Genomic DNA, 27,293 nt, shown 5'->3' with positions numbered 1-27,293 from the left:
AGAAAAAAAAGAAATAAATAAGAATAAAAAGTAATAAAATTAATGAAAAAAAAAATTAAAATGATTAAAATGAATAATAAGAAAAAGAATATTAAATGTTAACACCATCCATAACTGTTGTTAACCTTCCCTGATTAAACAGAGGATAACGAAAATTGTTAACACACACTTCAGTGGTTGTTAACCTTCCCTGATCAAACAGAGGATAACCAACAATTGTTTACACGCACATTGAGAACAAGTTTATATATATATATATATATAAGAATAATTAAAATGAAAGAAAGACAAAACCAAAATGATTCAGTGAAATTAATGAGCAGCACAATACTCAAGTCAGAAAATGCACAGCTAAACAGATAACTAGCATTAACAAAGATTAATAAAAGCTGTAAAAAAAAATAAAAAAATACATTGTTCATTGTTAGTTCATGATACCTTATGCATTAACTAATGTTTCCCCTTTTTCTCCCAATTTGGAATGCCCAGTTCCCAATGCGCTATAAGTCCTCATGGTCGCATAGTGATTTGCCTCAGTCCGGGTGGCGGAGGACGAATCCTAGTTGCCTCCACGTCTGAAACAGTCAACCCGCGCATCTTATCACGTGGCTTGTTGAGCGCATTGCCATGGAGACATAGCGTGTGTGGAGGCTTCACGCCATCCACCGCGGCATCCGCGCTCAATTGACCATGCGCCCCACCGAGAACAAACCACATTATAGCGACCACGAGGAGGTTACCCCATGTGACTCTACCCCCCCTAGCAACCGGGCCAATTTTGGTTGCTTAGGAGACCTGGCTGGAGTCACTCAGCACACCCTGGGATTCGAACTAGCGAACTCCAGGGGTGGTAGCCAGCGTATTTTACCACTGAGCTACCCAGGCCCCGCATTAACTAATGTTAACGAATGTAACCTTATTGTGAAGTGTTACCTTTTTTTTTGGTTTGTTTAAACCATATTTGTGGAAAATGCCTTATACTCATGCTCGAAATTAAGTCATAAATTCACATTTCCTCCCAGTCAGATTAAAGCCCTTTGAAGACTGTCCTATCTGTGATGGCTGACAGTCAGGGACGATTAGTGATGTTGAGCTTTTAAATGCTAGCAGTTGCTGACAAACTAACATAACTGTTTGCCTCAGTGTCATCAAAATATGTCTAGTCCCATCATAATACAATTAGTCACTCTGCGGTCAGGCTGGACAATACAGCATTCAAATTATATCTCAATATTTTTCAGCTTTTAGAAGATTTTTGAAATACTGTATATCTTGATATTTACTGGATATACTGGATATACTCTGGAATGGCTTATACTGTACATAATATAGTTTAATACGGTAAAATTCCAGTTAAAAAGATGGGAGAAACAGAGACTGTCTGTGATGGAGACATTTACCTCTCATTCATAATTATACCCCATAGATCAAAGATTATTTTGTACACTGTCAGTCCATCATCTCTGTCTTTAGTCAGTTCAAGTAAATACTGTATGAAGCTCAATGTCTCTCTTACCGCTAATTTGGATACTCAAGCCACACTTTGAAATGCATGAATTTCATTGCATTAGATATAAAACATCAAACTAAGTGACTAAACTAACTTTACTTTTCCTTGCCATTTTTGCGATAACGTTTAACCAACTGGTCCCATGGTGATTTTTAGGGGGGGTTTAAAGTCAGTTCACACAGATGTCCTTACAGAGTAACCACAAGTGTAGTTCTTCGCATTGAAGTGTCTGAACACTTTGTCCTCATGGTAATTTTGAACAGAGTAACAATCATTTCATCATTTCAAACCTAATGAATGTCTTTTTGTGAAATGTATTATTTAAAGTAAGCTTTTGCTTTCTTTCTTTAACTTTGTGCGACCCAGCGTACACATGCGTGGACGTGGTATTTCAGCTTTGCTATAGGCAATGCATAATTTAAATTAATTGAAACCATCTGATCTCAGTTCAGAAGACTCTGGGCTGTCAGGAAATTGTTAAACTTTCGACGTACGGAGTCATGTGACAAAACAAAATGGCGCCGACCACAGCGGAGTTTGTCTTTGTGAGAAATGCCAACAAAACTACATCTGATATGAAACCAAATTGAGTTTTTACATTGAAACCTGTTTGAGTCAAATTTTATCCGATATGCCATTTTTGATATTTTAGCAATTTATGGCAAAACGCTAAATGTTTATTAGGTGCTACTAGTTACAAATCAAAAAGGGAAATGGAAAAATGCACACTGCAGTCACGCTCGGGTCTCAGGAGGTTAAAATAAATGGTTTGACATTTTGTTATTTAATGCAATGACATTCATATACATTTTTAAGTGGCTTAAGTGTTCAAATACTTTTGGGGGCCAATGTATATTCTCTTCATCTATCCTTTCTTTTTCTTTTTCTCTTCATCTTTGTTTTAGGTGCACAGGGCCCAGTCTGCAAGACTGCATTGGCATGATGGACAGGTATTCCTCACACTTTTTTTCTCTCTTTTTTATTATTTTTATTAACATTAAAACACCCCTTAAAGCAATGATGTCCCACATACAGCACTACTCTGTGTGGTTTACACTTTCTTACACACAAACACACACACACACACACACACACACACACACACACTACATACTTATTCTCCAAGGCACAGTGACTTCCATAGTGAATAGGTTTGCAAGGTCAACATTTTGGCTCTAGCTTCTCTCTTATTTTTATCTTGTGTCTCACTTGCACTCCCCGAAGCCATCATTTATTCATGGAACCTATTTTGGTGTGGTACCCAATGTCCAGCAGATTCTAGTCAAACTGGCATCAATAGAAAATCGCTTTGTCTAGAGTACCTTGTGACCTCACAGTTCTAGACTATATTTATCAGCTTTTTTAAACAGGCTCTGTTCCCAACCCTAGTGCACTGCCTTACTTGCTACTGCCTACACAGCTGCCTTATTAGGGGCTGTTCACAACAAAAGACTTTGGCGCAAGTGCTAAGCAAATTACAAGTTAATATATTTGTAATTAAAAAAAATTTTATTAATTCTTACAATAATAAAGAAAAGCAAAAACATATATATATGCAATCAACATTTAAACCCCACAACCACCCCTCCCAATCCCCAACCCTGCCTCCCAACAAACATCCCCGTGGTCACACATGAGTAAAAACACACAAAAAAGCAAACAAATTATATATATATATATATATATATACTCTCTCCACGCCCCACCCCGAGAGCCCTCCAAAAACTCTAAATAGTTGCCCCATTTCCCAACAAACAAATCCAAGTTACCCCATCTTCCAAATGACACCTCTTCAAAAGCCTCCACCCTTCCCATCTCCGTGCACCACACCAGAAATGGGGGTGCACCAGCTGACCTCCAACCCCTCAAAATAATCTGCCTGGCAATCATCACACTGGTCAGAACCCAATTCTCTATGTGACTATTACCCACATCGATGACCGCCCCATCGCCCAAAACACAGAGTCTGGGGCAAAACAAATCCAGAGTGCCCAACACATCACACACAATACTCTGAACCTTCAACCAGAATTCCTGGATCTCAATACACCACCAAAAAACATGGGCTGTGTCTCCATCCTCCGATTGGCATCACCAGCAGGTTGGTGTGTCTTTAAGACCAAGCCTATACAATCTAAATAAATAAATAAATAAAATATATGTAAAATCTTGAAGTGCATAAGGCGCACCCTTGCATCTCTAGATGCAGACTTGACATTTTTTAGAATCCTAGCCCACACTCCCTCCTCCAATACCAAGTTGAAATCTTTCTCCCATAATCTCTTGATAGAAGTTAAAGCTCCGTCCCCCAGACTCTGAATTAGCAGGGAGTAATACACTGCTGTCTCATGACCTTTTCCAAAAGCAGTAATCACCACTCCCAGAGTATCTGCCACTTTAGGGGGGGTGCATGCTACTCCCAAAAATAGTACAGAGTAGGTGGCGCAGTTGTAAATACCTATAAAACTGAGATCTGGGAATCCCAAAATGTTGAACCAAATTTTCAAAAGATCTCAACACTCCACTCTCATATAGGTCACCGAGTGTATTAACCTCCCACACAATCCACTCTGACCAGCAGAAAGGGGACTTATTAATACATCATTCTGGGTTCTGCCATATGCTCGAGGCAACACTTAAATAAATGTCTGAGTTAAACACTCTGGACACTTTTGTCCATACCGTGTGCAAATGCGAGATAACGGGTTGTAACTTAACTTCTCTGATTAGTTTGATAGAAAGGCTTTGCAATGGTGAAATAGGGGCAAGAACTTCCTGTTCAATACAAAACCAGGGAGGGGCTCTCTCAGGTGGAAGTGACCAATGAGCCGAATGCATAATAATAAAACAAAATCTTGGGTAGGCCTAGCCCACCTTTGTCAATCATCCTATGTAATTTATTGAAATGTAATCTGGGAAGTTTACCATTCCAAATGAAGAACTTCGCTATGCTATCAAATTGCTTGAAATAAGAGAGGGGGACATCTACATGGAGAGATTGTAGCAGGTAGTTAAATTTTGGAATACAATTCATTTTAATAATATTAACCTTCCCAATCATAGATAAATGTAATGAAGCCCACCTGCCCACATTGCTCAAACTTTTTTATTAAGGGGTCAAAATTAAGTCTAACTAAATCAGACAACTTTGCTGGGAATAAAATGTCCAAATACATAATGTCATGTCTGGGCCACTGGAAGGTGCCTGGCTGCAAAGCCATTACTGGGCAGTATGCTGTCTCCCGCCATCACCCCTGGAAAATCATCCTCCTTTCTTATCGCGAATGCTAATGGTTCCAGGGCAAGACAGAACAATAATGGGGAAAGAGGGTAACCCTGCCTGGTGCCCCTATCCAGAGTAAAATAATCTGAAATTAATCCATTTGTTTGTACCGCCGCTAATGGGTGTCTATAAAGTAACTTAATCCATCCAATAAATGTACTCCCAAATCCATACATTTCCAAAATTTTTAAAATGTAATCTCATTCTACCATATCAAACGCCTTTTCGGCGTCAAGTGAGATAGCAGCGACCGGAGTCTGATCATTCGCCACTGACCACATGATACTGATGAAACGCCTAATGTTATCAGAAGAGCTGCGGCCCCGAATAATCCCCACCTGTATGTATAAGAGATGTCATAACTTTACTTAATTGATTAGCCAAAATTTTTGACAATATTTTAACATCTAGCTGGATCAGGGAAATTAGACGGTAACTCTTACACTCACTTTGATTTTTGTCCTTTTTAAGAATCAGAATGATCCGGGCTTGTGTCATGGTTGGCAGAAGCTTTCCATTCTTTAATGATTCCATATAAACTTCTAGCAAAAGTGGAGCCAGTTCTGTAGCATAAGATCTAAAAAACTCTGGCCCCAGAGCCTTGCCTGTAGGCAAGGCCTTAATTACCTCACCAAGTTCCTCCAAGGTTATATCCGAATCAATAGAATTGTTTTGCTCAGTCGTCAGTTTAGGGAGTTCTAAAGGTTCCACAAAATTTGTAATATCTTCATCAGTAGACGAAGACATGAAACTATAGAGATCAAGATAGAATTCTTTAAAAGCATTATTAATATCAATGGCCGAGGTAAAAATTACACCACCAGCAGATTTCACTGAGGGAATGGTAGAAAAAGGCTCTCTCTGCTTTATATATATAGCCAAAAGCTTTCCTGCTCTGTCCCTCGACTGACTTGCCCTGAATAGCCTAAACTCCACCTTCTGCGACAAAGTAGTATTATACATATCTGTATCTGTATTTGTTCTCGTGCTTTGGATTTTTTGGTGAATGAGGCATACTGTATGATCCGCCCCTAAGAACCACTTTAAGTACCTCCCAAGCCACACCTACATACAATACTGAGGACCAGTTGGTCTCCATATAAACATTGATTTCAGCCTTTAACATTTGTTGGAAATTAGGATTTTGCAAAAGGGATACATTAAAGCGCTAACTATATGATTTCTTTTTCTCCATATGTGGCAACACCTCTAAACACACCAGGGCATGATCTGAGACTAAAATGTTTCCAATTGAGCAATCAACAATAGATGAAATGAGGGACTTAGATATATAAAAAAATCTATTCTAGAATAAATCTTATGGACTGATAAAACAAATGTATAGTCCCTATCCGATGGGTTAAAAGTCTCCAAATGTCTGTAAGAACAAGATTTTTACACATCCTGTGAAGCATCAATGTTGCTCTGGGAGGCTTACACACTTTTGCTTCACTATGATCAAGGACTGAGTCAATCAATAGATTAAAATCTCCTCCCAATATTATATCATGAGGGGTGCCAGGGGCTTGCATCATCCCTTCAAGATTTATAAAAAAGCCCTGATCATCAGCGTTAGATGCGTAAATATTAGCCAAAATCAAACTTTGCCCCTAAACTTCTGCTAAAACAATAATGACTCTTCCTAATTTATCTTTAATCTGTTTGAGACATTTGAATTGTAGATGTTTATTTATCAATGTAATGACTTCCCTGCTTTTACTTGAGCCAACGCTAAAGAAAACATGTCCACCCTATATCTTCCCAAATTTTTCAGCTTCCTGCGGGGAAATATGCGTTTATTGAAGAAACACTATATCATATTTCTTACGTTTAAGAAAAGAAATAACCTTCCTTCATTTTATGGGGTGCCCCAACCCATTCACATTCCATGTGGAGAGAGACAATCCACTCATAATAACATTTGACATTTTGACATATTAGAAAAAATAGATTGTGTGTCAAAAATAAAATTCTAAAGACCACATTCCCCATTAGTGCAACAAACAAACCCCGAACTTCCCCTGAAAAAAAACAAAAAACATGCGCATTAACCCCACGCACGACAGCGTCCATCCCTTTAAACTCAAACAGTCCACGTATACCTACTAGAGCTCCCGCGACAACTTTGCCGTCGGATTGCTCAAGACTGGTGCTTCAATACAAATTTTATGAGACAGAATTACACAGCAAAAAATAGTCTATAAAACAATCTCCAGCCAATAAACGGAATAAACACAAAAAAACGTGTAGATTCATCCTAGCAGAACCAGCGCAAAAAAGAAAAAAGGGGCTGTTCAGTTCTTCGGGCAGTCAAACGAATGTTGAGTAAGCCAGCCCATTCAGCCGATACATGAGTGCAACAAAAAACCCAATGTCCTGCAAGAGATATTCCACAAAACAAACTGCAGGCCACAGGAGGCATAAGCACCAAAAATATGCAGATTTATCCACAAGCTGTCCTGAAGAAATTATATTACACAAAACAAACTCCAGCCGCTAGCACAAAAAGAGACGAAAAAGGTGCCCAGCTTCCTCGGACAGTCAAGTGAAGGATCAGTGAGTCAGGCCTACTAAACAGCAACATGAAAGTCACCAAATGGCTTACTCACTCCAATGTTTTTATGTAGGACAGTGCTTGCTGTGGGCATGTGAATTCTCCACGTCCATCCTTAGTATCTATTCTCAGTTTGGCCAAAAACTTCAATGCAAAAGCAACCTTCCGTTGATGTAAGAGTTCCTTGCATTCCTTGAATCGATCTCTGGGAACAAGAAAATGCTGTGGTTCTTCCAAGAAAGCTTTCCTTTACTCCTCACCTCGTGTAACACAAGATCTTTATCGGATGACCTCAGAAATTTGGCCAGAATTGACCGGGGCCTGTCTCCCTCATAGGATCTCTGAGCCGGGACTCTGTGAGCTAGCTTGATTTCCAGCTTATGGCCTGTTATGTTGAGCAGACCCGGGAAGAGCTCGTCTAGGAATTTTACCATATCTCTGGCTTCCTCATGCTCAGGAATTCCAACAATTCGGATGTTGTTTTGTCGATTACGATTCTCCAAATCCTCCAGTTTTTCCCAAACACGTTGCAAATCCACCTTGGTCGTTAGCAGATTAGCAGCTAATTCCCTCTCCGATGACTCCAGATAATCGATCCATTTCTCGACGTCCCCCCATTCTTGTAACCAACTCAGTGAATTTTGACTCCATGGCCATAATCAATCAACATATTACAGCAAGATACTCCAAGTCCGCTGTGACCTTCATCAGCATCACCGACATGCTGGACAGCTGACGCTGGATTTCTCCCGCTGGTCTGCGGCCCTGTCTGAGGTATCGGATTGAGCATGTAAGGATTTTGAATTCTTGGACATAGTGTCTTCACAGAACAGTTAAGAATCAAGGTGTATCAAATCTCACCGGTTTATGACACAAATAGTAATAAAACTAGCAAAGTGCACAGAGCTCGCTGTTCACACGTCCGACCCTTGCATGGCGCCACCGGAAACCCCTACAAGTTACTATATTAACCAAAAAAAATCATAGCACACATTTACATTGGGTAAAAATTTTGATTTACATTAGACTGAACTAGTCTTGAATCTATACTTTTCTCTATTGAAAGAGTTTTATTTATAGTTGACATTTCTCTTGCTTTGTCTGCCATCTTTTTTTCACTGAGCTCATTGCTATATATTCTGTGATTGTCTTATCCACAAATTCCACAAAGTCTATCTATATGTCTTAAAATGCTGCCTACATACAGTAGGCAGCTCACTAGGTTATAGGTGATTCAGTCACAAGGTTTGTGTGCATAAATTCACCTTCCACTGGCTGTGTGCTGTACGGGGCTCTTGGTTTGTTAAGCCAAGCTGCATCTGATTGGCTCAGGTCTGTGATGATGACATCATTAAAAGACACACTGTTCATTGTTTTTGCCCCAGCTGCCTTTCAACATAGAGCTCTGCTTCAACACAAGAACAAGAAATTGGGATTGGAGGGTGTGCTGGAGAAGGAAGGTTATATAATGACCAGGCCACAGTTTTGTGATTAATGTGCTGCTATGAGGCCTGTATGTGTGTGCGTGCACTTTTGTTTTATGGCATATTTGATAAATTGATATCACTTTCTTTTGTTCTCATGGGAGAGCTGGAACAAAATGCCATTAACTGCTCAGAGCAAATGCATTTGCTGTTTCAAATCCACCCTAGAGTTACACACAGTCCTGGTGAGGGAGGGAAGTCAAATCACTAGTTTTCAGACTACAAACCTTTCACAGACCATATTATTAATATTGCACACAAATATAGTAAACACACAGGCTCCAATCTGATTGGCTGGCTTTATACTGTATATTATAGTTTTTTTATCAGCCTGCTGGGAAAGAAAAACATGTTTACAAGTTCCCACACTGCTACAATGAATAAGGACATACTAGCCTCTGGATTTACTAATGTTTGCAAGGTTTATTACATTGAATTTTTGAAAGATATATAAAAAAAATTATCTGGACACAAGTAAACAAATAGTCAGTAAACAAGTTATCCTTGAGCCCACTTACAGTATATGATATGTGTTGTCCTCAGATATATGATTTACAGATTTACCCATCACTAAACATCACGTAAAAAGGTGAACTGTGGTTCCCTATCTGTCACTCACTCGACATTGTGTCGATGTAGTGACATTAGGGGTCACTCTTGGGAGCCCCAAACACCTCTGCTTTTTTGAAAAAAGGCCAATGAGAATTGGTGAGTGGAATTTGCATTGTTCTTCCCCGGTCATACGGGTATAAAAGGAGCTGGTATGCAACCACTCATTCAGATTTTCTCATCAAAGCCGAGCGGTTCTATGCATTGAGCTGAATTCATCCGCCGAGTTCATTCACCTCTCTCTGCTGGATCTTACGGCGCATTTCAGCGGCTTCTCCCCCTCTGCATCTGTGCTTTACAGAGAACGCCCCTGGCGGAGCGGCCAGGGGGTATTCAGTGATTTCCCCAGGTGGACAAGGCGCTCGCGGTGCACTTGTGTCCACAGAGCGCCACCACCTGGCATGGGTGCCCGAGACTCCCATCCAGGGCCTGTGGGTTTACGTTGTCCCTGTCAGCTAGAGCCTACGGTGCCGCTGGACAAGCCGCCTCCGCCCTGCACGCCATGGCTCTCCTGCAAGTACACCAAGCCAAGGCGTTTAAAGAACTGCACGAGGGTAGTTCTGACCCAGGATTGATGCAGGAACTGTGCTCAGCAACCGACCTTGCTTTCCGGGCGATGTCCGCTTCACCTTGGTGAAGGGCGAGAATGCCGCTACCTTGCGTGCGGAGATCGCGACCCTCCTGAGCAAGGGCGCGATAGAGCCTGTCCCTCCAGCCAAGATGAGGAAGGGGTTCTACAGCCCTACTTCATCGTACCAAAGAAAGGCGGTGGGTTGCGACCAGTCCTGGACCTGCGAGTACTGAACCGGGCCTTGCACAGACTCCTGTTCAAGATGCTGACGCAAAAACGCATTCTAGCGAGCATCCGACATCTAGATTGGTTCATGGCGGTAGACCTGAAGGACGCGTACTTCCACGTCTTGGTCCTTCCTCGACACAGACTCTTCCTTCAAGGGCCAGGCGTACCAGTACAAGGTCCTCCACTTTGGCCTGTCCTTGTCCCCTCGCGTCTTCATGAAGGTCGCAGAGGCAGCCCTTGCCCTGCTAAGGGAAGTGGGCATCCGCATTCTCAACTATCTCGATGACTGGCTGATCTTAGCTCACTCTCGAGAGTTGCTATGCACAAACAGGGACCTCATGCTCCGGCACCTCAGCCGACTGGGGCTTCGGGTCAACTGGGAAAACAGCAAGGTCTCCCCGGTTCAGAGCATCTCTTTTCTCGGTCTGGAGTTGGACTCAGTCTCGATGACAGTGCGCCTCATGAACGAGCGCGCACAGTTGGTGCTGAACTGTCTGAAGGCGTTCAGATGGAGAACAGAGGTTCCACTGAAACACTTTCAGAGGCTCCTGGGGCATATGGCATCCTCAGCGGCGGCCACACCGCTCGGGTTGATGCATATGAGACCGCTTCAGCACTGGCTTCGGACTCGAGTCCCGAGATGGCATGGTGCATCACGCCGGTCTGTCGCCGCCTCTTCAGCCCTTGGCATTTCTATGGGCAGGGGTTCCCCTAGAGCATGTCTCCAGGTGCATCGTGGTTACAACAGATGCCTCCAAGACGGGCTGGGGCGCCGTATGCAATGGGCACACAGCTGCCGGCTCTTGGACTGGCCCGCAGCTGCGTTGGCACATCAACTGCCTAGAGTTGTTGGCAGTACTGCTCGCCTTGCAGAGGTTTCGGCCATTGATCCAGGGCAAGCACGTGTTGGTCTGGACGGACAACACAGCGACGGTAGCTTACATCAACCACCAAGGCAGTCTACACTCCCATTGCATGTCACAACTCGCCCGCCATCTCCTCCTCTGGAGTCAACAGCGCCTCAAGTCGCTACGAGCCACTCACATCCTGGGCGACCTCAACACAGCAGCGGACGTGCTGCCACATCAGGTTACCCTCAGGGGAGAGTGGAGACTCCACCCTCAGGTGGTCCAGCTGATTTGGAGTCGATTCGGTTGAGCACAGGTAGACCTGTTTGCTTCCCGGGAATCCTCCCACTGCCCGCTTTGGTACGCCCTGACCAAGGCACCTCTCGGTATAGACACATTGGCACACAGCTGGCCCCCTGGACTATGCAAGTATGCGTTTCCCCCAGTGAGCCTACTTGCACAGACCCTGTGCAAGGTCAGGAAGGACGGGGAGCAAGTCATCCTAGTAGCACCCTACTGGCCCACCCAGACATGGTTCTTGGATCTCACGCTCCTCGCAACAGCCCCCCCGGCGAATTCCCTGAGGAAGGACCTTCTTTCTCAGGGATGGGGCACCATCTGGCACCCGTGACCAGACCTCTGGAATTTCCACGTCTGACCCTTGGATGGGAAACGGAGGACTTAAGTGGCCTACCGCCTGTGGTGGAATCGTGCCTGGAGTTCAGTCCGGGTTACTCTCACGTGATCCTGAGACCCTGACCGAGCTATGTGCCCAAGGTTCCCACGACCCCTTTTAGGGATCAGGTGGTAAACCTAAAAGCGCTGCCCCAGGAGAAGGCAGACCCAGCTTTGGCGTTGCTGTGTCCAGTGTGAGCTTTACGCATCTATTTGGATCGCACGCAGAACTTTAGAAGCTCCGAGCAGCTCTTTGTCTGCTTTGGTGTACAGCAGAAAGGAAGCGCTGTCTCAAAACAGAGGATTGCCCACTGGGTCATTGACGCCATCGCTATGGCATATCAAGCTCAGGACGTGCCACCTCCTGCGGGGTTACAAGCCCACTCTACCAGGAGTGTGGCGACCTCTTTGGCAGACATTTGCAGAGCAGCGGGCTGGGCAACACCCAACACATTTGCGAGGTTCTACAATCTCCGGGTTGAGTCGGTTTCGTCCCGTGTAGTGGCAGGCACAAGCAGGTAAGTTCCGGGACAGCTGGCCAGGTGTACCACTTGCACATAGCACCTTTCCTCTCCCTTGAGGGGAAGACATGCGCTCTTGACTCCCAGTAGTGTTCACAGACTGTGATCTCTGGATGACTTCCTCCTTAGCCCTATGGCAGTCGAGTTTGCGGAGAAACTCGCTGCCGGCTCAGTAAGTGCGCTGGTAAGGCCCTGTACTGAGGTAGGTGCTCCGCATGCGGTGGTTCCCCATAGGTAACCCCATGTGTTATGTCTTCAGTAAAATCGTTTCCCTCTTGGTAAACTATGTCTTCCTTTGAGCAGAGGGCCCTCTGCTCCGGTCGCCATGCTTTTAGAAACTCCTTCCCCCTTGGGTAGGACCTACCATGCGACTCTCCACATGACATACTTCCGACAAGACTCGGTAAGACCATGTGATGTATTTCAACTTGAAGTACCACCCCCCCCCCCCTTTTCTCTGGGCGGGGTGTGGTCTCCACGGGGTCTTCCCCTTTGGAGTGACCCCCCCCGACATGGACACTCACGGATCCCAGTCCGTTGACAAAATTCCACTCTTTTTGGGGAGAAAAAAGAGGGAAAAGTGGCTTCAGCTGAGCTAGCCTGTCCCTATTTGTTGAGCAGTCGACTTGTTCCTGAAGGAACGTTCGACGCTCATAGCAGCATTGGGGGAGGTTACGTGACAGCCTGATGTGCTGGCTACGAGGCACACAAAAGTCTGCCCACGTAACACAGTTCAGCTAGTTGTGGCGTTTTATATAAGGACCTCTAGTGTCACTACATCGACACAACATCTCGTGAGTGACAGATAGGGAACATTATGGTTACTTTCGTAACCTCCGTTCCCTGATGGAGGGAATGAGACGTTGTGTCCCTCTTGCCACAATGCTGAACTACCCGCTGAAATGGCCAGGACCTGTCTTGGCTCCTCAGCACAAAACCTGAATGAGTGGTTGCATACCAGCTCCTTTTATACGCGTATGTCCGGGGGAGTGGCATGCAAATTCCACACGCCAATTCTCATTGGCCTTTCTTCAAAAAAACAGAGGTGTTTGGGGCTCCCAAGAGTGACCCCTAGTGTCACTACATCGACACAACGTCTCGTTCCCTCCATCAGGGAACGGAGGTTACGAAAGTAACCATGATGTTGGTTGCTTAAAATTTCACATGGCTTCTCTTTTAGGGTTGGCAATCATCCCGTATAATACGGAATCATCCCTTATTTAAGGGAACAGAATTGTGTTCCATATTAAATACATATAGGATGCAGTTTGTCCTAAATTGTAGCATCTCACACCCAAACAGCTGAAAACATTTCACAAATCCAGAGAAATTGGGGCCAATGTCCCTTATTTTGAGTTGGAATGTCCCGTATTTGGCTGGTAGAATGTAGGCAACCCTACTTTCTTCTGTCTAAATTGGTGTTTCTTGGTCAGAATAAGCTGCAATGTGGAATAGACTTTATTTCAAGACTAAGAAATTGCATACTCTTTCTCTTCCCCGCACACACAGATACAGGTTCTTTCCTGTCTTAATAGTTTACTGTAGAGCAGGAGTGTGTTCTGGCTGTTTAAAGCTGAACTACATAACTTTGTGCTCTCTAGCGACATCTGTGGTTGAAACTTAAAATTGCAAGCAATTTGCAGAAGAGCACTAAACGTGATTCGTGTTCTGGCTCTGCTCCTCTGGCGGATGAATCTCATGCTTTGTGTGATCATGACTGGAGATATTCAGAGCCGGAGTCATAACGTGCTATTTTCATGTTGATATAATGTTATACGATTAAACATTTAAAACTGAAATATTACTTGCTTTGATGAAGCACTCATATTCACATATTTTGCATGAATGAATTTTTTACTTATAGCACTTTTCTGACACTACACTCAAAGCACTTTTACATAAAGAACAGTGGACTCAATCGCCTCAATCATTACCAGTATATTGTAATATATTTTTTCAAGTGTTTTATCTACTAGTAATGTTTGTATTGTACTACATTTATCAATTGAAGAGGTGATACTCGTGATATGGCTGATACGAGTTCATTTGAAGACTTTATTATTTTTATATTATATTGTACAGCCTCAGTTGATAATGCAAGTGAACCATAATACTAAAATTGTATGTCTATGAATGCACACAATAACACAGTAAACTAAAAACATAAAATGAGGATTCAGAATGATGGGGATAAAAAAATACTTTATTAAACATGAAAATAATGTGCTTAAAAATGCAATATAACAGTTAACAGTAAATTTCAGAAGTCATAAATATTAGTAAACATGTCACAGTAACTCCCCCTGACAACAAAGATATATCATGATCAGTTAACACATGAGTAATGTTTGATTCATACAAGCATGACAAGAAATATAAGCTTCAACAACCCTACCAGAAAACATATCCAAGCATTATAGCAGGTAAACAACTTCACCAAATGGATAACAGATAAACATCCATCCAGATTGTTGCGATGTGTCCGGAACAGTGTGAGTGTGACTGAACTGTAGTTTCTTACGAAATGATGCAAGGATGTATGTCATAAGCCAGCGATTTCGTGCCAAATTGAACCCGACAGCTCAAAATACATATAATTTTTATAGGCTTACCTTAGTGAATCTGGGTAAGGTAAAGACATTGTTTTGAACACTGATTGTTTATGTACTCAATCAATAATGGCAATTTGTTCATTTTTTTAACCAAAAAATCTTACATATTGCAGCTTTAAACAGACTCACAGAGTACAGACTGTAGGGATTTACGAAGAATGACTTGATTGCATCATTCACTGTGCATAATGAAAATGGGCAGTCACTATAGGTCTCCTTTGTCGCACTTTGTTTGCTATTATTCTATAATTGGTGGATTTGCCCCATCTGGATCATAGGTAGTGTAGTTCTTCACCAGAAATTCCACAACTAAATTCTTTTTTTTTTTTATAAAGTTGAAATAACGCAGACTGATGGCTTCAACAGAAGCATATACCATTGATTAACAACCTCGGAACTCAAAGTGGGTCTGTTTTTAAAAGTGTATACCTATGTTAACGTTAATAATCAACTCCCCTTTGTAAAATAATTAATGATATTGTTACCTAGAGAATCAGACTCTATATACTTTCATTGCTTCACAGCCATGAACCATATTAGTTACTTGCAAGTTGATTGCAGGGGGATGGGTATTCTCATTCTAGAGAGCATTTGTTTTAGCTAAAATCTGTATAGTCATCAATATTTTTGGTCTATTTTCCCTGAAGAGAAAGACTGCAAATTTTAATATTTTTGTATATATCTGCTATTAAGTTAATTTAGTCTACTTATGTAGTACACTAGCATATAGATGGCTTCAAAGCTAATAGAAAAAGACTAAAACATATAAAATGGCAATTATTTTTATTTCATGTGGTCTATCAAGCTAAACAAAGCATGTGTTTAGAGCATTTAGGACCCTGTAATGTGTATTCTAAGTGTTGCTCTCAAGAGTCTCTCTTGCTGGCTTGGAAAATACATGGCAGGTTACATAAAAGAAGATGTTAGACATCCTATCATCCTTCCCCTACAATATAGGGCAGTGCCACACTATGTGCTGACAGCAATGCAGCGTCAACATAAGTGCCTGCTCATTGTCAGTGCTAAAAAGCTCTCTCATGCACAGGAGGCCTATATACTCACATAACTATTGGAGAATGACTGTATGCACTTAGTTTGGTCTCTGTAGCCCATTATATTTTGTATTCTGACTGCGGAATAATATCGAATTAACGGGAGAGATTCTCATCTGGCCCAGAGATAATCTAGCAGTCTATCGCTTAGCATGCCTGGGCAATGTTTCACCGTTGTCGCATTATTTGGTGGGATTTAGTTTCCATTTCACAAACTTACAGTTCCAAATTTACACAGGGGGAAAGACCAAACAATAATACCCATAGACTCCATCACAGTGTCTGAATTCCCTCTCTGAGACAGAAATAACTGGCTGTTTTTGTTGAAAGGAATATTCCGGGTTCAATACAAGTTAAGCTCAATAAACAGCATATGTGGTGTAATGGTGATTATCACAAAAATTAATTTAAAATAAATTCATTTTATAAAAACAAAATTGGGTTGCAGTGAGACACTTTCAATGGAAGTTAATGTGGTCAGTCTGCAAATGTTAAAATTCTTGCTATTTTAAAATTATAGCCACAAGATGTAAACAATATGCATGTTAGAAGAAAATTACTTACTAACTTTTTCTGTGTAAAGTTAGACAATTTTACAGATTTGTTGCCATGATGATGTAATGCCGTAAAATCTAATTAGACTGTAAAAATTACAATTTAAACATCTTTACAGTTAAAATAATACACGTTTTAACAAGAATTTTTGCCAGTCAAGAATAATTAAGATATTAATAAGACACATTTGACATTTTAGCTGACAAATGTCACAATTGCTACTGTAAACACTCAATACATTTGAAATTCTTGTCCCACCCCCAGCTTCTTCTGATTAGTCCATCATTTTAAAGGGGTCATGACATAAGGAAGCAATAGTTAAACTATTTTGAACTTGACACATCTTAAAAATGCATTGCTGAACCATGTTGATTCTCGAAATCACATATATTTAATGTATGGAAAATATGTGCATGAGTATGTTTATTTACCAGTGTTCATTTTTACACAGCTTTTTGTTTAAGGCTTAATTTGAGTCTTTTGCCAAAAATGTCCATTAAATGTAGTCAATATTTAGTCATGTCAAATTTGTTAATATACAACAGTTAGTTCCGGTCCTCGAATCTGATTGGACGAGAGACATTCCATGAGTACTGATGGTCTCACACCATCATCACTCGGACGCTTCGCTGTGTGTATCACACCGCTTGTGTTCGTGCCGTTCTAAACTAAAGTGTAAGAGCAGTGCAGATATGTTAAGAGTTACTGTATATGTGTCTCTTTACATGTAATTTTTTGACATTACATATGTTAGCCAGCAGGTGGTGGCAAAAGATAATTTTTGTGTGTAATATGAGCCAGTTAGGTGACGTGAAGTCAGCGTCAGTCAGTTTTACATACAACAGCACTACGTGATCGCTTGTATTACTACTGCACTACTAAAGCTAGGAAATAGCTTTAAATGGCTTTAAATGAACAACTTCAGCATTACGGCTCATCACAGCAGAGAGACACAAAAGACTGATTAATTACACAAACTCAAGGCGCTTACCTCTTACCAGAGTTTCCACATTGGAGAGGACATACTATTTAAAATGGTGGAGAAGATTGCATTTTCTATAGTGAATGACTCCTGCGCACCAACTACCACGAAACAGGGAGAAATACTCTTGCTTGGATGGTTATTTTTCCACTGAGAAAGCTGATCTTCAGAAAGCTGACAGCATCTCTGCTTGGGAGTGGCAACAGGTGATGGCACATGCTCCATCTCTCTCTCTCTCTCTCTCTCTCTCTCTCTCTCTCTCTCTCTCTCTCTCTCTCTCAAACACACACACACACACACACATCCATCATTGTTTATCCAATAACTTGGTAGAAACAGCACAAGCCGTGATACTGTTTCTGAAGTGACATTTTTGAATTACTAACGAAGGCTTGGACACATCATTTGGTTTGAACCAGCAACGGCAGATTCTGATCCGTTGCGTAAGAAAGTAGTTCCATGCACAAATGCGTTTTTTATGACCGTACTCATAAATTTTCCTATTTTTTTTATTTTATTTACTTGTTCATTGAACTGTTGTATATAAGCAATATCACACTCGCAATCATGCTATATGGCCCTATTCAGCACTCTTGCTCGTGTGATATTGCTTAAATGTTTTTTTCCCCTCTGACTAAAATGGCATATAGTTTTATCAAAATTGCGTAAAATTATTATATGTTATGATGATATGTAAGTTACTGTTAAGTTACAGTGTTGTGAATTCTTCATGCTTTAATAAATTGTCTGTGTTTAAGAGACTGTTTAGGATTTTGTACTACGTGTAGAAATGACGTGTACATGATTTACAGTACATAAAAAGTGCCAATCTGAATAATTGATGCTGAGTGAAAGTACTGTAATATGACAGCATATTTGTGTGTTGTATGCAGTCAGTCCTGATTTACTGCTGCCTTCTCCCATGCAAACTGAATTAGGCTTTTCGTTAATGCTAAGGGAACATTTTCAGACTGAGATTCAAACTGAAATCTCAAAGCATATCCTAGAAAAACTGATGCAAGATGACAGCAGCTTTTTGCCGACATGTCCTACAGAATGTCTGAGAGAAAGCTTTTGTTCAGGTTTCTGCTCTTTTATAGAAAATTGGTGACCCCCTCCCCCCTTCTGATGATTTGTGCTCTTTTGTTCTCCTGCAGTTTATGTGATATGGGATCAATTGCTTATGACAGCTTATGACTTGTCATCTATCATTGTACTACTCTGGTACTTACAAATGTGATATTGTATCTGGTAAATTTGGTATAGTTGTGCTACTTGTATTGTGTTCTCCTTTGGATTATTTGCTTCTGTTTGTGAGTTGCTTGTTTGGATAAAAAGTGTTTGCTAAATGAATTTATGCAAATGTAATATTTATTTACTCTTTCTCTTTCACCCAGGACTCCTCTCATTGCAGCTGGAGTTATCGGTGGATTGTTTGTGGTGATTATTGTGGGCTTGGGTATTGCCGTATCAGTGAGGAGAAAAAGCATCAAGAAGAAGAGGGCCTTGAGACGCTTCCTGGAAACTGAGGTAAGACACAGCCATCTTCACATATTTTTCTCTCTTTCACTTAAGCTTGGATTCAGAAAAATGTCATAAAACTTTGCAAAAAATGCCACCTTTCCAGATCATATTCAGACCATTTCTTTTTAGTTCTACACACATTAATCAACTGCAATCAAACTGCTTTTGGGAACTAAATAGTTACATTACATAACATGGAACTCATGAATTATCATATTAAATTAATTTCAATGGTAATGATCAAACACTCTCTTGGGACTACTTTTTTAAATGTTAGTCTAATTACATAAACATGTTTTTTTTTTTTTTTTTTTTTTTTTTTATGACCTCAAAGTATTTTTTTTTTCTTTCTTATTTTTACTCTTATTATGTTACCTCTGTCTTTGTATCCCTCCTTTGTTTTACTTATTCTCTTTGTATCAATCACAGGGGTTGTATTTCATATCACAGTGTGGGTGGAGGGCTCATAAGAGTGCGATATGTGTATGGATCCTGTGTTTCCTGAGCCCATAGGTTCCGACCCCTCCTCTTCATGTGTGCATATATCCGTATGGCCTCAGGCTTTAAGTGGAGAGAATAAAGCTCTCTGCAGAAACTTTGAGTAATCTAGAGCAGGCCTACGCATGCTACCTTAAAGCAAACACGTGTGAAAATGGGTATTATTATGTACGCCAATGACCCAAATGATCTAAAACGTTCCCATACCTCCATTTTCACTAGAATTGGGTACTCTTTCACTATTCCATATTGTTAGGTTTTAAATGATAAAGTAGATATACTATTTAAAATAAAGACAAAAAAAGTATTTGTGCACTTTCTGGTTGTCAAACTTTATTGGAACATGTCCATAGTTAATATGATGTACTACTCCTGTGGTGACTCTGTTAGGACACCTGTGTGAACTTAAGGGGAACTGACATAGTTAGTTGAAGTTATTTCTTAGGATAAACAGGATACACACACTGATTAGCCAAAACATTATGCCTAATTTGCTGTTGGTCCTCCACGTGCCGCCGAAACAGTGCTGACTCACAGAGGCATGGACTCTGTAAAGCCCCTGATGGTGTCCTGTGATATCTAGCACCAAGACATTAGCAGCAGATCCTTCAAGTCTTGCAAGTTGTGAGGTGGAGCTACCGTGGATCAGACCTGTTGGTCCAGCACACTCCCCAGATGCTCAATTGGATTGAAATCTGGGGAATTTGGAGGCCAGGGAACTCTTCATCATGTTCTTCAAACCATTCCCGATCAATGTGTACAGTTTGGAAGGGTGCAATATCCTGCTGAAAGAGGCCACTGCCACCAGGGAATACCAATGCCATGAAGGGGTTTACCTGGTCTGCAATGTTGTTTAGGTAGGTGGCACATGTCAAATTGACATCCACATGAAGGGCCAGACCCAGTGTTTCCCAGCAGAACATTGCCCAGAACATCACACTCCCTCCACCGGCTTGTCGTCTTCCCACAGTGCATCCTGGTGCCATCACTTCCCCAGGTAAACGGCAAACACATACATGGCCGTCCACATGATGTAAAAGAAAACGGGACTCATTGCCCATTGTAGGCGCTTTCGATGGTGGACAGGGGTCATCATGGGCACTCTGACCGGTCTGCGGCTACACAGCCCCATACGCAGCAGGGTGCGATGCACTGTGTGTTGTGACACTTTCTTCCCTTAACCATCATTACAATTTTCTGTGACTTGTGCCACAGTAGACCTTCTGTTGGTTCGGACCAGGTGGGATAGGCTTTGTTGCCCTCGTGCATCAATGTGCCTTGGGCGCCCAACACCCTGTCGCCGGTTTGTGGTTTATCCCTCCTCGGACCACTGTCAGTAGGTCCTCACCACTGCTGACCAGGAGCACCCCACAAGCCTTGCCATTTCAGAGATGCTCTGACCCAGTCGTCTGGCCATAACAATTTGGCCATAGACAAAGTCACTCAGATCTCGCCATATAATTTACCCAGACCTTGACATGTGGCCTTGTTAGGAGATGATTAATGTTATTCGCTTCAACTATGAGTGGTTATAATGTTTTGGTTCATCGGTATATATATGGTGTCTGTATTATATATATATATATATATATATATACACTACCGGTCCAAAGTTTTGAAACACTTATTCTTTATTATAATTTTTTATCACATTTTAGAATAATAGTAAAGTCATCAAAACTATGGAATAACATAAATGGAACTATGGGAATTATGTTGTGACTAAACAAAATCCAAAATCAATAAAAACTGTGTGATATTTTAGCATCTTCAAAGTAGTCAGCCTTTGCCTAGAATTTGCAGAAACATACTCTTGACATTTTCTCAACCAACTTCTTGAGGTATCACCCTGGGATGCTTTTTAAACAGTATTGAAGGAGTTCCCATCTATGTCAGGCACTTATTGGCTGCTTTTCTTTATTATTTGGTCCAAGTCATCAATTTCAAAAACCTTTTTTTTTTTTATTACATTTTTGTTTTATAATGAAATAAATTAATATGGTGGCACAAATATATTTTTGTCTACAAAACTCATTTCAAATATTTAAGCATACGCCTTCAGATCAAAAGATTTTTAAGATCATGAGAAACATTTCAGTCAAGTGTTTCAAAACTTTTGACCGGTAGTGTATTTATATATGTATATGCAAAAAAAAGAAACATCCCTTTTTCAGGACACTGTATTTTAAAGATAATTTAGTAAAAATCCAAATATCTTTACAGATCTTTATTGTAAAGAGTTTAAACAATGTTTTCCATGCTTGTTAAATGAACCATAAACAATTAATGAACATGCACCTGTGGAACGGCTGTTAAGACACTAACAGCTTACAGATGGTAGGCAATTAAGGTCACAGTTATAAAAACTTAGGACACTAAAGAGACCTTTCTACTGACTCTGAAAAACACCAAAAGAAAGATGCCCGGGGTCCCTGCTCATCTGCATGATCATGCCTTAGGCGTGCTGCATAGAGGCATGAGGACTGCAGATGTGGCCAGGGCAATAAATTGCAATGTCCGTACTGTGAGACGCCTAAGACAACGTTACAGGGAGACAGGAAGGACAGCTGATCGTCCTCGCAGTCTGCCCGAGTTAAACCAGGAATGCACAATCCCTCCATCAGTGCTCAGACTGTCCGCAATAGGCTGAGAGAGGCTGGACCGAGGGCTTGTAGGCCTTTTGTAAGGCAGGTCCTTACCAGACATCACCGGCAACAACGTCGCCTATGGGCACAAACCCACCTTCGCTGGACCAGACAGGACTGGCAAAAAGTGCTCTTCACTGACGAGTCACGGTTTTGTCTCACCAGGGGTGATGGTCGGACTCATGTTTATCATCGAAGGAATTAGTGTTGACCGAGGCCTGTACTCTGGAGCGGGATCGATTTGGAGGTGGAGGGTCCGTCATGGTCTGGGGCGTGTGTCACAGCATCCTCGGACTGAGCTTGTTGTCATTGCAGGCAATCTCAACGCTGTGCGTTACAGGGAAGACATCCTCCTCCCTCATGTGGTGCCCTTCCTGCAGAAATGTCTGGGAACTTGAAGTGCCTTAGTGGAAGAGTGGGGTAACATCTCACAGCAAGAACTGGCAAATCTGGTGCAGTCCATGAGGAAGAGATGCACTGTAGTACTTAATGCAGCTGGTGGCCACACTGTATACTTATATATATATATATATATATATATATATATATATATATATATATATATATATGATTTTTTCAATAAATGTTATGTTTTTATTGTCATTATTGTCATTTTTATTGTTTTATATTTACTATTAATTTTTATATATATATTCTGATCTATAAAGCACTTTGAGCTACTTTTATATGTATTAATGGTAGTATAGTAAAATCTTTTTTTCTTATATATTATTATTATTACTATTATTATTATAATTATTAAACATTTACATTAGGTTATGTTGCCCAGGTTTTTCAGCAACTTAAGAGTAGAGTGGACAGCTCCTGATCTGTGTTTCAGCACCAGTTGGAGCGGACAGCTCCCTGTATCACTGCTCGTGAAAAGCCCCTCCACTGACTTTCCTTCGCCTTCCAGTGTCCAGGCCCATGATTTACAATTCCATTTAAATGAAGAACTGCTATTGTTTTTTAATCAGGCGGCTGTGATGAGCCGAGGGATGCCGCAAAGGGTCGATAGAACTGCTGATTTATGCTCTCTCCCTCGCTTTCTCTCACACACAGTCTCTCTCCCACACACACTTTCTCTCTTCATATTTTTATCAGGCTAACCTTCTCTATTTCTCTGCCTTTGTTCCTGTATCTTCTCTCTTTGCTTTCCTCTTATCTCTGTCCCTCTCTCACATTTCAATAGTTCCTTGATCGCCAGGTTTTTTAAAATTTATTTATTGATTGGACTCCCTCACTCTGATATGCACTACATAATGGCACATAAAGACTAAATAAATTAAAGGGAATTGATAAACTATGGTGTATGATCTGCAATTTATTTGAGTTGAGGGCCCAACATTTATTGATTGTCCAGATTGATTGTACTAGATTTGCAGCATCACTGACAGAGTCTCCCAACTTTATTTTCATATGTCACAGTTGGTGGAGCCTCTGACACCCAGTGGTGCTGCCCCTAACCAGGCCCAGCTGCGCATTCTGAAAGAGACCGAGCTAAAAAGAGTAAAGATCCTGGGAGCTGGGGCCTTCGGTACCGTCTACAAGGTAATCACTTCAGTCTTATCAGAGAGACATAGGGAGGAAGCTAAATCATGGTAGAGAAACAAACAGATTAGAGATATATTATAAACAACAGTTAGATGTGGTTTAAATATTTAGTAAGGCCCATGGACACGTATGATTCCTCAAATTATGCGGCTTATTGAAGAAAGATAGAACCTATGACAGCGAGTTTTGCACAGGGAAATGCACTCACATTTTCACTTAGTTAAACATCAGGTTTATCAGTGCAGTTTTCCATAATACTTGTTGTCAGCTTTAAGAAATCTCTTTCTTTTTTATCTCAGGGCATCTGGGTACCTGAGGGTGAGACTGTGAAGATTCCTGTGGCCATAAAGATCTTGAACGAGGCTACGGGCCCCAAAGCTAACGTAGAGTTCATGGATGTGAGTATCAGAAGGCTTGCAGCTCTTATTTATGTTTGTTTTTTTTCAGCATCCACTCAGTGAATATTTAACTCTTTCGAAGTTCAAAAGGAAACAAATTTATATAAACCTCAAATTGGCTCATCCTCTCAGATGATGCAAGAACAATGAAACACTCACCAAAGGCCCTTTAACACCCTTATTGAGTTAGTGCAATCTAAAACAAGTTATTTTTGTGCATGTGTGTGTGTTATTCGGGGATGTATATTCATGTAAATGACTGTCCGTTTTGATGTTATTCCCACATGCGTCTGTCTTCAGTGACTTCTTCAGAGAGCAGACATACATGTGTATGTATTTGAACACCCTACTCATTTGACATACTACATTTGTGTACTCTGTAGCAAGTAAGTATGCATATTCAGACAGTGAGTGTGAGGAAGATTCTCAGAACTTTCTTGGACGGGTGTGTTGGAGAGTACACTGCGCTCAAACCAGAGAAGCACGTGCAGGCAGATCAGACATGTGGACGTTGGCCTCAACTGCTGATTGGGCAAGCAGCGTGCATGCACGCAATCATCTCAGCAGCTGGAGAATAGCATGAGCCTGAATACTCATTATATAACTGTCAAGTGTGTAATTTTATGTAGTGCCTAGATAATGGGTTTGTGTGTTTGGGGATATAGGATGTGTGTTACAGACTGTTTTAGTTTTTAAAATGTTCAAACAATTGTGAAAGTATCCCTCCGAAGCCAGAAATCATAATAATGGCTGAGGCATCATTTATTGCGGTGATATAACCTTATGGCCTGAGGTTTGGGGAATATTACATTTACATTCTGTTTTGCTGTCTTTGTCTTGTTCCCTGATAACTTTACACTTTTTTTTTTTTTTTTTGCCAAATTTAAATACAGTGTATGTTCAATATAAATTGTGATCATTCTCACAGGATCGGTTCAGCTGTTAAAGATGCTTAAAACACATTTCAACTTTTGATTAGATTGGTGCCACTCCTTGTGTGCACTTTGATAATTATACAAAATATACTGTGTTTTTCATGCAAGTGCACACACACCAACTTACACACGTATGTAGACCAAACCGCTTTAAGACAGAGTATTATAGATGGTAATCTTTATGATGCAAGTTTGCAGTGTTTTTGCTTTTCTCTATGAGTATTAAGCCTGATTTAAGGCCCATAAAACCTTCTCATAGATCCTAGGCTCTGTATGAAGACTAGATTATGCAAGTGTTGTACAACAGAGAGAATAAATCCAAGACCCATTTTGCACTACTCATTTGCCACATTCACATTTCAGCTAAATACTGTTGTCACTCTTGTGAGTGCTTAATCCAGTTTGTTATATAAAGGAGTGACAAACACATTCTGCAAACATATTCACTCACAAAACAAATCTGTATTTACATTAAATCTATGTAGTGTGCCCAGAATCAAACTGAATTCTGTACACACAAGGCTGATAATGTAGAGACTTTAATCCTGTATTTAAATGCGTGTGTCACTCTCAAAGCTTTGCAGTGTGTATGTGGCCATTATAGTGCACCATTCACTGATTACAGGTCTAAAGGGCTGTTTCATACAGTAGATGAATCTTCAATTTAAATGTCCTTTAATTTTTTTTTTAATATAACACATTATTATTCAATTGAACATACACTATTTATAGTCCAATAAGTTATGCACTGTAACTGTTTTAACTTGGGTTTCAGAAGATGCCGTCTGTATATAGATAATTTATTTTTGCACTTTTTATGAACTCATTACGGAACATTACTGAACATTGAGTGGTGTTTATGATTTTCCATGGTCTGAGTCCCAGTTATTTTCCTCCAGGAGGCTCTGATCATGGCCAGCATGGAACATCCTCACCTGGTCCGTCTGTTGGGCGTGTGCCTGAGCCCCACCATCCAGCTGGTCACCCAGCTCATGCCCCATGGCTGTCTGCTGGACTACGTGCATGAGCACAAGGACAACATTGGCTCCCAGTTACTGCTCAACTGGTGTGTTCAGATCGCCAAGGTAAGACTTTGTTAATCCTGACTGAATACAGGAGATTCCGAGAAATTAAGAGTCTGAACATTGCACTGCATTGGCTGCTAAAAAATATTAAAGCTACAAAAAAGGAGATAAACTCAGCATGATCTCAGCATGAGGGGAGACCAGACATACAGTGGTGTGAAAAAGTGTTTGCCCCCTTCCTGATTTCTTATTTTTTTGCATGTTTGTCACACTTAAATGTTTCAGATCATCAAACAAGTTTAAATATTAGTCAAAGATAACTGCATTTTGTGTTTACTTGTGTTGTCTTTGACTAATATTTAAACTTGTTTGATGATCTGAAACATTTAAGTGTGACAAAGATGCAAAAAAATAAGAAATCAGGAAGGGGGCAAACACTTTTTCACACCACTGTATATGTGTCATGTGAGTGTGCACATTTTAAACATAAACATATTTGTCAAAAGAACTACTTGTTTCTTTAGATGCAAACTAGTACATTTGGTAAAAAATTATGTGCAGATGTGTATGGTTATATCTGGGGTCTGAACTTGCATTTAAATATTTTGTTTAGATTCTCGCTTACCCTCTCTTCCTCTCAGTCATACAGAGAGCCTCATTTTGCCAGATATTTTTTATATTGGACCCCCAACCTTGTCTGCTGTCTGTACCGCTCTGTTTATCCAACTCCCACACCAATGGTGCTTTATTTCTTCCTTTCTGTTTGGAGTGCATGCTTATGATCTCAAAGTAACAGCACCTCAAATGCTGCTGAGATAGATAAGCAGCGCTGCACGCATACTCTCTCTGATCTGAACTTCACATTGTAACTGCAAGCTTTGCTTTGTGTCACTCGAGAGCGAAACCTTTGACACCTCTGAAATGTAGAGCTGTATGTCGACTGTTTCTATGCGATCAAAGACATTTGGTGTGGGGCTTTAAACATAATGATTTAAGTGCATCTCTGAACAGTCACAGAGCAGCTAGTTCAAAAATTGTTGTTTACAAAACATGCTTAAAAGAAGAACAAAAAAGACTCTTAAATATATACACCAGTCTGTACAGGCATTACGTCACACCTAGTGGATAGCTGACATGTCAAGTCCTGCAGTGTGATATAATATACTTCATCTAAAACTATTAAGTCAACACAAAATGGAATTTGCAAATAGGAATGAGAATTATATGGAA

General features: G+C 40.9%; 1 protein-coding gene across 1 annotated transcript in view; it reads left to right on the top strand.

Moving 5' to 3' along the window:
* Positions 1-27,293, top strand: part of erbb4b (erb-b2 receptor tyrosine kinase 4b) — a 583,317-nt gene that overhangs the window by 484,893 nt on the left and 71,131 nt on the right. The window contains exons 16-20 of the mRNA XM_051707947.1: positions 2,416-2,460; positions 18,882-19,014; positions 23,580-23,702; positions 24,005-24,103; positions 25,938-26,123. Coding sequence (XP_051563907.1) covers positions 2,416-2,460; positions 18,882-19,014; positions 23,580-23,702; positions 24,005-24,103; positions 25,938-26,123 — 586 coding nt within the window. The remainder of the gene's footprint in view (positions 1-2,415; positions 2,461-18,881; positions 19,015-23,579; positions 23,703-24,004; positions 24,104-25,937; positions 26,124-27,293) is intronic.

The sequence above is a fragment of the Myxocyprinus asiaticus genome, chromosome 10 (genome assembly GCF_019703515.2).
Source record: "Myxocyprinus asiaticus isolate MX2 ecotype Aquarium Trade chromosome 10, UBuf_Myxa_2, whole genome shotgun sequence".
Classification (NCBI taxonomy): Eukaryota; Metazoa; Chordata; class Actinopteri; order Cypriniformes; family Catostomidae; genus Myxocyprinus; species Myxocyprinus asiaticus.
Note: the sequence above shows the minus strand (reverse complement) of the source record. Positions and strands in the feature narration are given on the sequence as shown.